The 17,505-nt window shown below is 43.0% G+C and overlaps 1 protein-coding gene across 1 annotated transcript in view; it reads right to left on the bottom strand.

Moving 5' to 3' along the window:
* The window catches only part of relch (RAB11 binding and LisH domain, coiled-coil and HEAT repeat containing), a 131,862-nt gene that overhangs the window by 50,699 nt on the left and 63,658 nt on the right, over positions 1 to 17,505 (bottom strand). The window contains 10 exon segments of the mRNA XM_084326456.1: positions 5,991 to 6,114; positions 6,445 to 6,601; positions 8,144 to 8,291; positions 9,501 to 9,568; positions 9,571 to 9,591; positions 9,594 to 9,663; positions 11,298 to 11,438; positions 13,163 to 13,234; positions 13,844 to 13,934; positions 16,069 to 16,181. Of these exon segments, the coding sequence (XP_084182582.1) occupies positions 5,991 to 6,114; positions 6,445 to 6,601; positions 8,144 to 8,291; positions 9,501 to 9,568; positions 9,571 to 9,591; positions 9,594 to 9,663; positions 11,298 to 11,438; positions 13,163 to 13,234; positions 13,844 to 13,934; positions 16,069 to 16,181 (1,005 nt within the window).

The following is a 17,505-nucleotide window of genomic DNA, read 5'->3' as shown; positions in this document are numbered from 1 at the left end:
ATTCCCAGTATGTGGTCAGCTGTGACAGGACTGGGGTTGACGCTCCCAGTTCAACTGGGAATCCTCTTTCAACGTGAGGTTTAACGATCATAACCGATTGTCCTCGCTATTATTCCTTTATCTGTAATGGAAGTGGAAGTAACAATAATCAAATTGAAAATATCTTCATTTCATATTATTATTTGTATTCAAGATCATTTAGCTCGTTTTGAGAAAATCCTTGAAACAAGGCCATTTGTGTTGAAACAAGTCAAATCATCTCACCCCTTTGACAGAATTTTTCACCTGTTTTAAAAAAGTAAGAGTTTTTAGACTCAATGGATAAATAAAAGATGACAAGAAGACTTGGAAAGATGGATATATATATTTACATTTTGTATTAACACATTGGACGCCAGACCCGAGATAAATCGGATTAACTCGCCATCGCTTGAGCGCCAAATGATGAAACATAATACAGATAATATAGCATTGATTTCAGATTGATTGTTGATCCAGGCGAGGAATGGCACGGTTTCTAGTGAAATGCACTAAACGCTGCTTAGCTGCGTTTCCTGGGATTACACAGAATTACTCTAAAACTATACTCATATTCACCACGGTATAAAACGGGAATGTATGGATGCATTTTTTTTACAAATTGACCGATAGATACTCGATGTCAAATGGGCAATCGTACTATGATATTTTATATAGTTTTAGCCCTGCAAACACCGGCATGTATCCCCATTGATTAAAGCGCTGGCACACATGGCCATACGGCCCACAGCGACCTCTGGCGCTGAATGTGTTAATATTATTATTATTATTATTATTATTAATAATAATAATAATAATAATAATAATAATAATAATAATAATAATAATAATAATAATAATAATAATAATAATAATAATATATAATATAGTTTAAGTAAATATGTTAGTACAGCAATTAACTGAGTCAGTAAATAACTAAGAAAAGCAAGTAAGTAGGCATTTATACAAATATTTAAGGCGAGACAGTACCCCCTAATAGGCCAAAGAAATATTTGAATAGATATCACTATGAAACTTTCCCAGTTTGTTATGTACATATAAACTAAGAACAAATATATTGCAAGTTTTCTGAATTTTATGTTTATAGATGCAAATGAGGCACTTCCCTGATTAAATATGTGTACATTTGCATGTATCGCCAAGACTTGCATCACCAACATGGATAATGCCAGATTCAAAAACTTGGTTTAATTTTGTTGATACATTCAAAACAAAACTTTTTTCAAAGGAGATTGTGGCTATGTCCTCTTATCAGCCCATACATCAGGGAATACGGTCTACTGTCATAAAAAAATAAATGTCGCCTAGTTTTGGTATAAAATAGGCTATGAATGATATATCAACAAACCCCTCTGAAATAAGAAGCATAATATGGATGGGAAGAATTTTGGAAAGTTTGGTGAGTGTAGGTACTATGGAAATGGAGTTCCGTGTCTTTGTGTGTAAGTAAAATGCATAAAAACTAGTTTTTCAGAAAACGACCTCAAAGTTCTGTATTGTAATTGTGATCTATGGACACAATCAGACAAAATTAAGTAAAATAAACAACTGTTTTCGATATTTTATTGCCACTAGTTTGAAATAAGACATGTTAACACATTCGGGGCCAACCACGTATATATACGTGTTTCGGATCCAACGCTTGACGGCCAACCACGTATATATACGTGGTAAGGTTGTTTTGGCTTTTATTCCATTGTAATATCCTACTCAATGTCACCCTGCGGCACTGCAGATTTACCCTACTCTTGGAATTCGGAAAAGTGCATTACCGGCCAGATCCCCGTAGGGGCGCTGTCTCGATAATGCCGTGTTCCTGTTACAGACCGGTGTTTTTTTTCTTTTTTTTTTGTATGAATGGAATTTTTTGTTAGCCTAAAGCTATGAGTCTATACTTTCCGTAGTCGCATTTCTGGCAGACGTTTCTGGTCATGTGACATGTGCGCCCAATAGCGTGACGAGCTGTGTCTTTGCCCATTTCCACGTCAAACAGCCTGCAAACTACCTGGCGTTCTATCGCCATGCTCCAAGACAAACTCTAACCTTAACCAACTTCGAAAGAGTGCCTAAGCTTAACCGTCGAAAGAACTTGCCTAACCTTAACCAACTTCGAAGATTGCCTAAACTTAACCAGTGTAGAAACTGGCGTTGGCCAATCAGAGAGCGTCTGACAGAAATGCGGCTACGGAAAGTATAGACGCTAAAGCTATGCGTGTAGCCGATGGTCAGGAATAGTTATTGGGACGCTGAATTCAGTATGCAGTAAAGGAATATATCATCAGCCAATGGACATATGGATCTACCAGATGGCGATCGATAACTGGGAAATCCTTTTTGGGATCCAACCGGCCACAGGTAAGAGCTTTTTCACGTAAATTACATGCTGATCAGGCCTTGTTATCATACTCAACCAGCCGATCAGCGAATAAGGCTACTGAGGCTAATGCCGTTATTGGTAATCAATAATCAGAAACGATGTCCCCCGCCCCCCCCCCCCCCTTTCATGCATTCATGGTGGACCATGATACCGACAATATGCATTTAGAGTTTTAGCTCTAGCTTGTCTACTCAATAATCAACTAGGATGCAGTAAAAAACTTAAAACCAGATTCTCAAACATAAACATAAAAACGGACAACACGCTCATCACAGACAAGCTGGATGTAGCCAATTACTTAAACATTTTCTTCACAAACATAGCCACAACACTGGTAAACAAACTACCCTCCCACTCAGGGCTTTATGGGGTAGAACACATAGTAGCTTACTACAAAAACCTAGGGGTCCGCAAGGACGACTTCAAGCTGGAAATGGTAACAACAGATGAGGTACTCAATAAACTGAGCGCCCTCCAACCTAACAAGGCCACTGGCCATGACAACATCCCCTCCAAATTCCTCAGAGACTCAGCAGCCGCCATCACCCCAATCATCACACACATAATAAACCTCTCCATAAAACAGGGACACGTCCCCAAGGACTTCAAAATTGCGAGGGTTACCCCTCTGCACAAAAAGGGCAGCAAATTAGACCCAGGCAACTACCGCCCTGTTTCTATTCTCACCTCCATCTCGAAAGTCATGGAAAAAATTGTCTACGAACAGGTCGAAAAGTACCTAGCGGAAAAAAATCTAATCTACGAATTCCAATCTGGCTTCAGAACATCCCACTCCACTGACACATGCCTTCTCTATTTGAATGACCACATCAAACAAGAGGTGGACGCAGGCAAATACTGCGGCATGGTCATGCTGGACCTACAAAAGGCATTTGACACGGTCAATCACTCCATTCTGATTGACAAGCTAAAAGCAATTGGTTTTGATAGTCTATCGGTGAGCTGGATGCAATCCTACCTTGAGGGGAGAGAACAGATGGTGGAGGTAAACGGTACCCTATCCCCCCCCCCTCACAGTGAGCTGTGGTGTTCCACAAGGAAGCATACTAGGACCGCTACTGTTCCTAATTTATGCAAATGACATGTCGTCAGCTTGTGACTGCAACTTGTTCCTGTTTGCGGACGACTCAGCCCTGCTGGTCTCTGACAAGAACAAGTTACAGGTTGAAAAAACCCTCAGCTCGGAACTAGGCAGAATCTGCATATGGCTCGCTGATAACAAACTATCATTACACATGGGCAAAACAGAGTCCATTCTCTTCGGTTCAAATAACAAACTCAGCAAGACCGACGGCTTCTCAGTTACAGTGGGTGACAATATTGTCACAAGGAAAGATGAAATTACCTACCTGGGTTCCATCCTAGAGGCTAATCTCTCCTGTGACAAAATGGCATCCAATGTAATAAAAAAAGTCAACCAACGAACTCGATTCTTGTACCGGATCTCCTCTCTGGTAAACAAGAATACCCTGAAGACTCTGGCAGGAGCACTCATTCAGGGGTACTACGACTATGCCTGCACCTCATGGTACCAAAGCACCTCAAAGGCGCTAAAAACTAAATTACAAACATCCCAAAACAAACTGGTCAGACTACTGCTTGACCTTACTCCTAGAACCCACCTCACCCCTGCCCACTTTGACAACCTAGGATGGCTTAGAGTAGACGACAGAGTACAGCAACTTGCAATGGGCCTGGTCTACAAGATACACTACACGACCAAGGTACCCATGTACATGTCAAAATACTTCCCAAAGGTCAGTGAATACCACGATCACAACACCAGAGGGAGCTCCACAAATCATGTTAAACCCAGATTCGGCTCAAATAAGGGACTAAACACGTTTAGCAATTATGCCACATCAATGTGGAACGCCCTACCCAAAGCTGTAAAGGAATGTGGATCACTACCCACTTTCAAAACCTCTCTCAAGGGACACCTACGGGAGACTGCAATTCAACACTGGCCCCTGTAAATATCCTAACCCAACCCCCTCCAATGTACAGTCATTTACCTAGTATGGTTTTGTCAATAGTCCAATGTACAATTTTGTTTGTTTGTACAGTGTCTCCCCCCCCCCCCTCAATGTACAGTTTTGCTTGTTTATACAGTGTGCCCCCCCCCCCCCCAACCACCTCCAATGTAGATTACCCAGTATGGTTGTCAATATCCCAGTGTACCCAACCCCCCCCCCACCCAACCTCCTCCAATGTACAGTTTCTACGTCAAATGTATATACTCCCTTTTCCTGACTCCTTCTGTATCATAAACAGTACTGTATTTGCAAATCTGGTACGTCATAAATGTATAGATGTAGCAGTACTGACTATCTGTATGTCATGTATGTCATATATGTCCTGATGAATTGAAAATGGGGGACCCTGATGTAAACAAGACGAAAGTCTTTCTCTGGTCTGCATCCCCTTAACAATTGTGTGTATTGAGCTGTACTGTATTGTACCCATTCTGCAATCTGTTAATAAAGTTTTCAATCAATCAATCAATCAATCTCGCGTTCCAGGAAATACCCCAGAACATTCTGCTATAACGTTCATATTCACGACGCTATAAAATGGGAACGTATAGATGCATTTTTTTTTTATTTAGGGCATATTGAAGGGACGGTTTATAGTGTCAATTGACAATGAGAATGGACAGATAGCAATAATATGAAGTATAGATTTAGCTCTACAAACAGCCTCACGCACAATGAAAGTTTGTTTTGATATGCTGGCCGTATAGAGTGAGATTAGACGGATCCCAATGTGTTAAGGAAGCAAAATATAACAAAATGTCAATATAGTCGAAAAAAAGAAAAAAGGCGATTTTGGGGGTACTGTCTCGCCTTAAGTAGGTTGGCAAGTGAGTAAGCAACAATGAAACAAATGCCTCATGACAACGTCTTCTGAACTTTTACGATCAACTTTAAATACTTCCTGGGCTTAAGAAAACATTTCACTCTCAACGACCCAGGATCTGGTTTTGGAAAAGTTTTGGGAAACCATTGAAGTTTTCCGTACCGTGTGAGTATGGTCTGTTTTTGAAAACCACTGCATTGAAACATTTCCAAAATTAAAACCTTAAAAATGGTGTATACGTGGCAGTGACAAAGAAAGTAAGTCAGTAAATTGGTGTGACATGAAGCAAGTAAATAGATAATCCTGACATTTAGTCTATAGATGTCAGGGAAGACATCTATCTTTTCAGAAGATTCATTCAATATGTATTTAATCTCAAAGAAACGTTGCGAGCAAGCCCTCATTTACAATGATTCACAGGGAGGGGTTACGGGCGTTAATAAAGATACATTTAATAGGGCTTTACCTTAGTGTTAATGAGGATTAATTTAAGACTCATAGGGCTTTACCTTAGTGTTAATGAGGATTAATTTAAGACTCATAGGGCTTAACCTTGGAGTTAATGAGGATTAATTTAAGACTCATAGGGTTTAACCTTAGTGTAAACAAGGATTAATTTAAGACTCATAGGTTTACCTTAAGAGTTAATGAGGGATGTCAGGGTCTTTCCAGAAGGTGATCAGGGAAGCGTTACCTTAGTGTTAGTGAAGATCTTGCCGAAAGTGCGACAGAGCCTCCAGAAGAAGCGAGAAAACTCGTGGACGCAGGTTGATGAGGTCACGTTGATGCGACCCACTATCTCTATCAGCTGGGGAAGACTGCAGAGGAAGGGGACAGAGGGACATAAGAGTGAGTGAGTGAGTGTGTTTGTGTATTCCCATTTTTAATTGTGACCAGCAGCTCTACAGGTTTCACCCTAGGAGGCTGCGATTGGGCATGGAGGTTGTGTGTGTGTGTGTGTTCATGCCAATTGGACAAAAAGGGGCATGGCAATTGACAGTTGTGATTGGCGGATCAAGAAAAGAGGTCTGGATTTGATATAGGTCAATTCATCCTTACGATTCTTCTGATTTTGAAACAGATGGAAGATAAACAACAAATATGGATTATGTCCCAGCCCTGTATTATACATGAGTGACAGTTCTTACAGCTGATTGACCACCCAGAGCAGGCTGTCCCAGCCGGTGGTTCCTTCATGTTCCAGCTGGTGGTCGTATAGGATGAGCAGGGCGCTGAGCACTTCCCTGCTGCCGATGATGGTGGCTACGTCCTGGAGAGGGGAGGCTGGACGAGGAAACCGTGTCACTGAGGGGAGGAACAGAGGGAAAGGTCAGTCAGTCAGTGTGTGTGTGTGTGTGTATGAAAAAAACTTGCACTTAAAACCTGGGTCTCCCACATAGAAAGCTAACTAAGGGAAATATTAGGCTTACTAGGCTTCAGGACAAGGGAGACATTAGGCTTACTAGGCTTCAAAACTAGGGAGATATTAGGCTTACTAGGCTTCACGACAAGGGAGATATTAGGCTTACTAGGCTTCAGGACAAGGGAGATATTAGGCTTACTAGGCTTCAGGTCAAGGGGGACATTAGGCTTACTAGGCTTCAAAACTAGGGAGATATTAGGCTTACTAGGCTTCAGGACAAGGGAGATATTAGGCTTACTAGGCTTCAGGTCAAGGGGGACATTAGGCTTACTAGGCTTCAAAACTAGGGAGATATTAGGCTTACTAGGCTTCAGGACAAGGGGGACATTAGGCTTACTAGGCTTCAGGACAAGGGAGCTATTAGGCTTACTAGGCTTCAGGTCAAGGCTTACAAGGCTTCAATATAAACGCCCCTGTCTTGAGTGCACTCCGACAGCCCATTGCCTTGGTAACACACAGATAAATGGGTCTGACCTGTGTCAGCGTGTCAGAGCCGTGTCACTGAGAGGAAGCCAGGAGAGCAGACAGAAGGTCAGGAGACGCCTCAGCTCCACAGAACAGACACTTCCCTCTGGCACTGAGCCGTGTGCTGTGATGATAACAGCTCTAACAGAGAGGCGTCTGCTAGTGTGTGTGCCCTTTATTCTTACCGTATATATATATATCTATCTATCAATAACTGTCTGTACATAACTGCATATAATCCTTTTTACATGTTTGTAGATACTATATCTAGATATACAGTAGATATATATATATATATATATGCCTTACCTACTCTTACTAGTTACCGTACGCTTGAAGCCTTTCTCCAACGCGTTCGTGTTCCGCGTCTCTGATTGGCCAGGTCATGTGACATGTACGCCCAATCGTGGGGCCGCAAGTTTCTACACTGGTTAAGCTTAGGCGCTCTTCGAAGTTGGTTACGGTTAGAGTTTGTCTTAGAGCATTGCGATAGAACGCCTGCCCTGATTCCAAACTCTAACCAACTTCGAAAGAGTCGCCTAAGCTTAACCAGTGATAAACTAGGCGTTAGGTCGTTTGCAGGCTGTTCGACCGGAAATAGGCGCAGAACTTGCCGTCCACGATTGGCGCACATGTCACATGACCCTGGCCAATCAGAGCGCAAAACGGGAACCCGGAAGCGTTGGAGAAAAGCTACACGCTACCGGTACACTGCTGGCCAGTATGACTTACCACCATAGTGTCTTTATACCTGCATCGCTGTACATATTAATACTACAACTTTGTACGTACATCTGATTAGCACTATTACTCAGTAATTTCATACCCAGTTTAATCACCTGCACATTGCACTCTGGTTTCCGTACTGTACTTGTGCTGTATAATGACAACACATTTGAATCTAACAAATCCAATCTAATCTAATGGTAATGTGGTTTAGCTCTGTGTGTGAAGCGCACCCTCTATAGGAGGTATGTCTGCCTGCAGCTTGGCTCGGCTGGTGAACGGTGCGTTCTGCAGCACCACAGCAAACAGAGGAGGGATGAGAGACTGCAGTGCAGACAGGAACATGTGCAACTTGTGCTCATCCAGACCATGTTCTCCCTGCTAGGGGGGGGGGGGGGGGGGGGGGGAAAGAAAGAGAGAGAGAGAGAGAGAGAGAGAGAGAGAGAGAGAGAGAGAGAGAGAGAGAGAGAGAGAGAGAGAGAGAGAGAGAGAGAGAGAGAGAGAGAGAGAGAGAGAGAGAGAGGAGAGAGAGAGAGAGAGAGAGAGAGAGAGAGAGAGAGAGAGAGAGAGAGAGAGAGAGAGAGAGAGAGAGAGAGAGAGAGAGAGAGAGGCAGAGCGAGAAAGGGAGGCAGAGAGAGAAAGAGAGGGGGAGAGAGGTAGAGAGAAAGAGGCGCAGAGAGAGATATACAGAGAGAGAGAGATGGTGGAATTGAGTGATGAAAGGGTAAGAGGGATGTGTGTGAGAGGGATGGGGAGAGAAAGAGGGTGGAATGGAGGAAAGGAGACAGAGAGAGTGGGTGAGAGTAGGGAAGAGTGAGGGAAGGAATAAAGATAGAGTGAGTGAGGCAAGGAGGGAGGGACACAGAGAGAGGGAGGTGGAGAGAATGCCACTGTTAGAGGAGGCACTGGCCATACAGATCATATACACAGACACTCTCTAACCCTCTCTTCTCCAATTCAATTCAAGTAAATACAATTCTACTTAAAAACATCTGACCCCCCAAAAATCTGATCACAAGTAATATCTTTGGTTTAATAAGATAAGATAAGATAATATATTCCTTTATTGATCCCCTTGGAGAAATCCAGGGCAGCATAGCAGCAATGAACAGTGTAATCTGTATATTAGATATATTATACGTTACAATAAATATAGGCTATACAGAATTTGAATCTGAATATATACTATGAGCAAGAGTACAAGTAAAAGGTATACACATATACACCTTATCTCTCTCTCTCTATCTCACTTTGAGCAGTCTCTCTCTCTCGCTCACACTCTCTCTCTCACTTCGACCAGTCTCTCTCTCTTCTCTTCTCTCTCTCTTCTCTCTCTCTCTCTCACTTTGAGCAGTCTCTCTCTCTCTCACTCTCTCTCTCTCTCACTTTGAGCAGTCTCTCTCTCTCTTCTCTCTCTCACTTTGAGCAGTCTCTCTCTCTCACTCTCTCTCTCACTTTGAGCAGTCTCTCTCTCCTCTCTCTCTCTCACTTTGAGCAGTCTCTCTCTCTCTCTCTCTCACTTTGAGCAGTCTCTCTCTCTCACTCTCTCTCTCACTTTGAGCAGTCTCTCTCTCTCTCTCTCTCTCTCACTTTGAGCAGTCTCTCTATGCGTGCCAGCAGGGAGGGTATCAGTGCCGTCTGCAGGGTGCCCAGCTCGTGGTCCAGGCAGCGAAGGCGGGATGAAGACCTGGTGGATGGCGGACACCACCCGCTCCGACGGGTCTCCCAGGGACAGCAGCATCAGCTCGAAGCCCTGGGACAAGAGGAGAAACACACACACATACCATGATACCACACAAGGTCCACCTATAATCTGTCCTGCAGACATGAATATTTATGAAAATACTAAGCTGACTGAGGATACTCATTAAAATACAGTGTAGTCTGAGTACATACCGTCAGCTCTAGATCTACCTACGTCCCTTCAGTCAACTTCTAGCATCTATCTGACTACCTTCAGTCAACTTCTAGCATCTATCTGACCATTCTAGTATTTCTTTGTCAATGCACACAAGGCAATTTAAATTAGCCTCCTAGTTACACATACACACAGTCTCATATCCCTTCTAGTTACACATACACACAGTCCTCATATCCCTTCTAGTTACACATACACACAGTCGCCATACAGTGTTTCCCTACCATTGCCTTGAAGGGGCGGCCTACCCCTGCTTTAATCCAGTAACGTTAGCAGGCTAGCTAAATTATACATAAATCGGTTTTTCATATACCTCGGATTTTGGCATGTGGTGCTTTTTCTGCATCTCCGTAGACCGTGCCGCGTCACCGTTTTAAAGTCGTAGTGAAGATGATTAGATCTAAGCGCAGCGTTGATTAAATTTTCACTACGGTTTAAAAATGGTGACGCGGCACGGTCTATGGAGACGCAGAAAAAAATCTACAAATCCATTCACTGACTCGCGTCGTGCGTACCGAGTCTCTCTCTCTCCTTCAAGTAGCCAAACGTTACACTATAAAAACTAACTGGGGACTAAGCATCTGTCTACCACCACAGAGACAGTGGGATCGAATCCAGCTGTGGTGCTTCCGGGTTGGCCGACCGTCCACACTAACACAATTGGCAGTGTTAGCGGGTGGGAAACCCGGCGAGGGTGGGGCCTGGTCGTTGTAAACAGCGACTCCTACAGTTCGGTCGAGGCGCCTGCACAGCAAGGGAAGGATCTGAAGGGAGGTAGTGTGACCTTCCACACGTTACACTCTCCCAGTGAGAGTCCGTGCTGCCAGGTGAAAAGAAGCGGTGGGCTGGGTACACATGTGTCGGAGGAAGCATGTGATAGTCTCCGCCCTCCCGGACCGACGGTAGGGGGTAGAGTGCGCAACGACCAGGAAGGGGATTGGGAATTGGCATAACGACTAATATTGGGATGGGAGAAAAATCGGAAAAAGGAGGAGGAAAACGATAATAAAAAATAAATAAAAACTAACTGGATAGTTGACTTAATGATATTCTAAAATCATTAAGTCTGCTTAATGGGCGTGCTTGCACGCACACACACACACACACACACAAAGGGAGAATGGCTTATATACTGTATGTGTGTGTGTGCGCGCGTCCCAACTCTGGTCTCTGGAAAGACCAGATGAGGTCAGAGGAGTTTGATAGTATTTACTGAGGATGGCCAGATAATGTTGATATATAAACTTAAAAAGATTATTATACAGAGAGAAGCTCTGTATAGTACAAAATGCTGCTGACCGACAAGAGAGAATCCCTCACTGAGGAAAACACAAAGCGCCTGACCATCATGTATCACAATGGTGATGTCAGCCAGAGATGGAATACAGTATAGAACTCTGGGTCATCCTACCTCCCCTTTTATTGATTCCCACTGCCTCAAGCCACACACATCACACAGCTGCACCCACCTGGGTGTACTTGTCGGGGTCGTCCATGTAGCCCATGAGGATGCCCAGGCTCTTCACCACAGCCTCTCTGACCATGTCCGCCTTGTCCTCAGCCAACATCTGCTGCAGCATGGACAGCACCAGAGAGCTCCGGATCTCCTTCTGCAGGAGGACAGGTTTCAACACGTTACATTTAACACTCTCTCTTTTTTTTTTTTTATCCACTTTTTCTCCCCATTTTTCTATATTTTTCTCCCATCCCAATTTCGTATCATCCAATTCAACCCTTCCCTGTCACGAACGCTGTTTCTTGCCTCCCACAAGCCGGCTGCAATGTGGACTAAGTCATACATAGCACAAGTCCCCTCCGGTACTTGAGGTAACAGCAGTCGCATCTTTTCACCTGCGCAGCTCGATCTCTCAGTGTCGAGGAGTAACGCGTGGGAGGCTCACGCTGCCCCCGACACTTCCTGATTCTACTGCGCAGGCGCACCAACCGACTTGTAGGAGTCGCTTGTTCACAACGCCCGATCCCCACCCTTCAGTTTCCCTCCCCGTAATACGGCCAATGGTATTACTGCGGACGACCAGCTAAACTGAAAACAATGTGGAGAGCTGGATTCGAACACGCGAATCCTAGCGTCTCCACACTGGTGGCGAGTGCCTTGCCCACTACACCACCTAGCCGCCCCATTTAACACTCTCTCTTAAGACCTTTTCAATGGCAATTAGAGCAACATTTAATACCAAGTGTAGAACTGAGTATTGTAGAATAGTACAGTATCGAACTGAGTATGTAGAATAGTACAGTATAGAACTGAGTATGTAGAATAGTACAGTATATAACTGAGTATGTAGAATAGTACAGTATAGAACTGAGTATGTAGAATAGTACAGTATATAACTGAGTATGTAGAATAGTACAGTATAGAACTGAGTATGTAGAATAGTACAGTATATAACTGAGTATGTAGAATAGTACAGTATAGAACTGAGTATTGTAGAATAGTACAGTATCGAACTGAGTATGTAGAATAGTACAGTATAGAACTGAGTATGTAGAATAGTACAGTATATAACTGAGTATGTAGAATAGTACAGTATAGAACTGAGTATGTAGAATAGTACAGTATATAACTGAGTATGTAGAATAGTACAGTATATAACTGAGTATGTAGAATAGTACAGTATCGAACTGAGTATGTATAATAGTACAGTATATAACTGAGTATGTAGAATAGTACAGTATAGAACTGAGTATGTAGAATAGTACAGTATAGAACTGAGTATGTAGAATAGTACAGTATATAACTGAGTATTGTAGAATAGTACAGTATATAACTGAGTATTGTAGAATAGTACAGTATAGAACTGAGTATGTAGAATAGTACAGTATATAACTGAGTATTGTAGAATAGTACAGTATAGAACTGAGTATGTAGAATAGTACAGTATATAACTGAGTATTGTAGAATAGTACAGTATCAAACTGAGTATGTAGAATAGTACAGTATAGAACTGAGTATGTAGAATAGTACAGTATATAACTAAGTATTGTAGAATAGTACAGTATAGAACTGAGTATGTAGAATAGTACAGTATAGAACTGAGTATGTAGAATAGTACAGTATAGAACTGAGTATGTAGAATAGTACAGTATATAACTGAGTATGTAGAATAGTACAGTATATAAATGAGTATGTAGAATAGTACAGTATATAACTGAGTATGTAGAATAGTACAGTATAGAACTGAGTATGTAGAATAGTACAGTATAGAACTGAGTATGTATAATAGTACAGTATAGAACGGAGTATGTAGAATAGTACAGTATAGAACTGAGTATGTAGAATAGTACAGTATAGAACTGAGTATTGTAGACTTACAGGCAGGTACGGTGCTAGAGCTCCACAGGACTCTGCTACCAACAACCTCCTCTCTGGATACTTATGATTAATCTAGAGAGAAAGAGAGAGAAAGATGGTGGAATTGAGTGATGAAAGGGTAAGAGGGATGTGTGTGAGAGGGGGATGGGGGAGAGAAAGAGGGTGGAATGGAGGGAAGGAGACAGGGAGAGTAGGGAAGAGTGAGGGAAGGAATAAAGATAGAGTGAGTGAGGCAAGGAGGGAGGGAGGGACACAGAGAGGGAGGTGGAGAGAATGCCACTGTTAGAGGAGGCACTGGCCAAATATTATACACACAGACACTCTCTAACCCTCTTTCTCCAATTCAATTCAACTAAATACAATTCTACATAAAAACATCTGACCCCCCAAAAATCTGATCACAAGTAATATCTTTGGTTTAATAAGATAAGATAATATATTCCTTTATTGATCCCCTTGGAGAAATCCAGGGCAGCATAGCAGCAATGAACAGTGTAATCTGTATATTAGATATATTATACGTTACAATAAATATAGGCAATACAGAATTTGAATCTGAATATATACGATGAGCAAGAGTACAAGTAAAACATATACACAATATACACCTTCTCTCTCTCTCTCTCTCTCTCTCTCTCTCTCTCTCTCTCTCTCTGAGTGTGTATATTAGATCTACTGTACCTGTTCCCAACACTGAGGTAGAAGCTCGGCCTCAACGCGAGTGGGACCAACATGCCTCGCAAACGCCACACACCCCGTCAAGATCATCTGTCTGTGGATTGGCAAGCACACGCACACAGGCACACACACGCACGTGTGTAATGTTTCATCGAACTTTTAAAGGCACAGGATTAAAATATTACAGAGGTTCAAAACAGTCTAAGGACCTTGGGATGTTAGCTAGTATTTAGACTATTAATGTGCAGATAAATGCAGTCATTTTCTAACACATACACACATGTGAGAACAGAAAGAGAGCTGGACGGTCACACAGACAGACAGCTCAGTTAGATAAGAGAAGTTTGTCTCTCAGACCTGACAGAGACAAACACACACACGCATGTTCACTCATGCACACGCATGTTCACTCACGCACGCACATGTTCACTCACGCACTCACTCATCACATTTCCAAGTAAGTTTACTACTAACGCTACTGGTTTGTGGGAAGCTTGATGTGTAATTCTATGTGCTTTGCATGATGATACAACAACTGCCGTCGTCTTCAGCGAGAGGTGCCTTCACACAGGGTTCCCACAGACATTGCCAAATTTTATTCAATGACTTTCAAGTACTTTCCCAAGCACTATTTTTTCATTTTAAAAGGGCATTTAAAAGGATCCAATTCACTTTTAAATGTGGTTTTAAAATGTTTTAAAATAAAATCGGATTCAATATTTATGGCTTAAAACCAATTTCCGACAATTAACACATTGGACGCCAAAAACTAGTATACTCGTTATTGCCCCCCAATGCGTTGTGCGCCAGAAACGAGTTAACTCGTTTTTGGGATCAATATAAAAATGTTTCACCATGGCATTCATAATTCATCCAGCCTCCCTCCGGGACTGCAGCTGGACCCTGTCTGATATTGCAACGCCTCAATACTGCCGCCTGGTGGATGTCGGGCGAGTTACACTCCAAGCCAAAACGGAAGTGGCGCTCGGTGCATCGAGGAAATTCCTCCGGCAGTAATATCTTGTAGCGTGGATCTAGATACACACTCGAGTGCATGGGATCGCTTTCGAAACGCAATAATCAATATGATTTCGGCGTTTATTGAGTCATACAAACAGGAAATGGATCTAGCAGATCGACGTCAAATAATTGGAATATTTTTCCTCCAGTCTCATTGGCGAACGGTAAGAGGAATATAACGTTATTTTCAGCCCGATTGTTTATTCATTTCAGGGCAATCCATCTGATCAACGTATCAACCCATAGTAAGTAAGAAAAGACGCTACTGACGATCAAGGAATTATAAACCCCCCCCCCCCCTTTCCTTCACGCATGATGAAGCATAATGTATACCGATCATATACATTTGAATTTTTAATATACCGTGTATAGGAAAGAAACGCCAATCAATAATCTATCATATGCGTCAGGGCCTATAACTCGCGTTTTAGGAATTACTGCAGAAAACCTTAAAAAATACTTATATTCATGACTGTACTAACACGACAATGTATGAATGAAAAAATATAACGTTCCCACATCCGGAATGAGAGATACCCGATGTTGAATGGGCCATAGTAATGTCGATATAGCTATAATATTTAAAAAGTTATAGCCCTGCAAAGAAGGTAAACATCTCCATAGGGTTACAGCACTGGCAGACTGGGCATACGGATGGGTACAATGCATGGCGGACAATGTGTTAAGTTACACTTTAAATTAAAAAAAAATCAATTTCTTGATTCAGAACAATTTTATCATGGATGAACAAAACTTTCAATGCGAATGGTTGATTAAATTTCAAGGACTTTTTAAGCACCTTGTTAAAAAATTGGCTGTTTTCAAGGAATTCCAGGCCTCGATTTAATTTTATTTCTTTAATCAAGCACTTTAAGCACTTCAAGGACCTTGTGCGAACCCTGAGTGAGCCTGTCCCATAGAATCACTGTACGTAGAAGGACCCGTCTGTCCACACAGCTGTGTTGAGGAGAATAATTTAGTTCTGGAGCTACGCCCGACTCCTGAATGAATGGACAAACATCTGATTGCCCAATCCACACATCTTAGTGTAGACTAGTCATCAGCTCACCAGGAGAGACCACCAGTTAAACAGAGCTAACCGCTTTTTAGCACGCACACGCACACACACACTAGATAATACCAGGGATAAGAGAATTTGTCTCTCAGACCTGACACCTTAACAGACAAACATGGACGCGCTCACGCACCTCTGCTCGTCATCAGGTCTCTTGATGAGGTTGAAGAGGATGTGAAGGAGCTGGTCTCTCTCTCTAGGCTCCGGGTGGAGACACGCCGTACACAGGATGAGAGGAATCAACTCCTGGGGGGAGAGAGAGAGAGAGAGAGAGAGAGAGAGAGAGAGAGAGAGAGAGAGAGAGAGAGAGAGAGAGAGAGAGAGAGAGAGAGAGAGAGATGGGGAAAGAGGGAAGAATGGGGAGAGAGAGAGAGAGAGAGAGAGAGAGAGAGAGAGAGAGAGAGAGAGAGAGAGAGAGAGAGAGAGAGAGAGAGAGAGAGAGAGAGAGAGAGAAAGAGATGGGGAAAGAGGGAAGAATGGGAGAGAGAGAGCGAGAATGGAGAACAGAGAGAGAGAGGTAGAGAGAGAGCGAAAGAGAAAGAGCGGGGGGGCGAAAGAGAGGGGGAAGAGAGACACAGAGTGAAAGAGAGAGAGAGACAGAAAGTGAGAGAGAGAAAGAAAGAGAGACAGAGATAGAAAGAGAGGGGGAGAGAGGGAATAGAGGTAGAGGGAGAGAATGAGAACACAGAGAGAGAGAGAGAGCGAGAGAGATCGAGAGCGTACAGAGGAGGATAAACGGAGGTTAATGTGTATCATATCAGCAGGTTGGGGTTGCAGTCACAACACAGGAGGGACAGGGGTCTGAGTCAGTCAGCAGGTCAGGCAGGGCTGGAGAGAACCACTGATGTTAAATCAAAATAAAACACAGAGGTTTACCACTAAAACCATAGGAGACACAGGAGAGGACGTGCAGAATACATACCGTACCCATAGATTACTGTTTCTAGGCCCTAAACCAGTGGTTCTCAACGAGGGGTCTGGGGACCCCCCGGGGGCCTTGGGGAGGTTCCAGGGGGTCTCCAGAAAAGTGGGGAATAGTTTAGTTTAATTTAATCTAATTTCATTCACTAGAGGTTGAGCCCAATTAAAGAATACATAAGAAAGTGTGACCACTTCTAAGCATAGGTTTCACTCCCTCCAAGGTTATCTCCCTACCTACAGTATAGACATTCTGGACCAAGCCGTATCCATCACAACACATGTCTTCTCTGATGGGGTCCTTGAGACACAATCTAATCAAATGGGGGTCCTTGACATGAAGAGGTTGAGAACCACTGGACTAAAAGACTGATTTGGAATACATGCGCGCGCACACACACACACGCGCACGCACACACACACACACACACACACACACACACACACACACACATACATACAGAAAACAAAACCATGCCACTTACTACATTCACAACCCTTAGCCTTAACCCTCAACAACCTAACCCAAGCCCTTACTCCAACCGTACCTTAATTATAACCCTTACTGTTCAGAAACTCCTCACTTCCTCAAAAAAAAGGGGGGGGGGGTAGAGAGAGAGAGAGGGAGAGGGGAGGGAGAGAGTGAAAGCGA

This window comes from Notolepis coatsorum (genome assembly GCF_963971535.1).
Source record: "Notolepis coatsorum genome assembly, chromosome: 12".
NCBI lineage: Eukaryota > Metazoa > Chordata > Actinopteri > Aulopiformes > Paralepididae > Notolepis > Notolepis coatsorum.
Note: the sequence above shows the minus strand (reverse complement) of the source record. Positions and strands in the feature narration are given on the sequence as shown.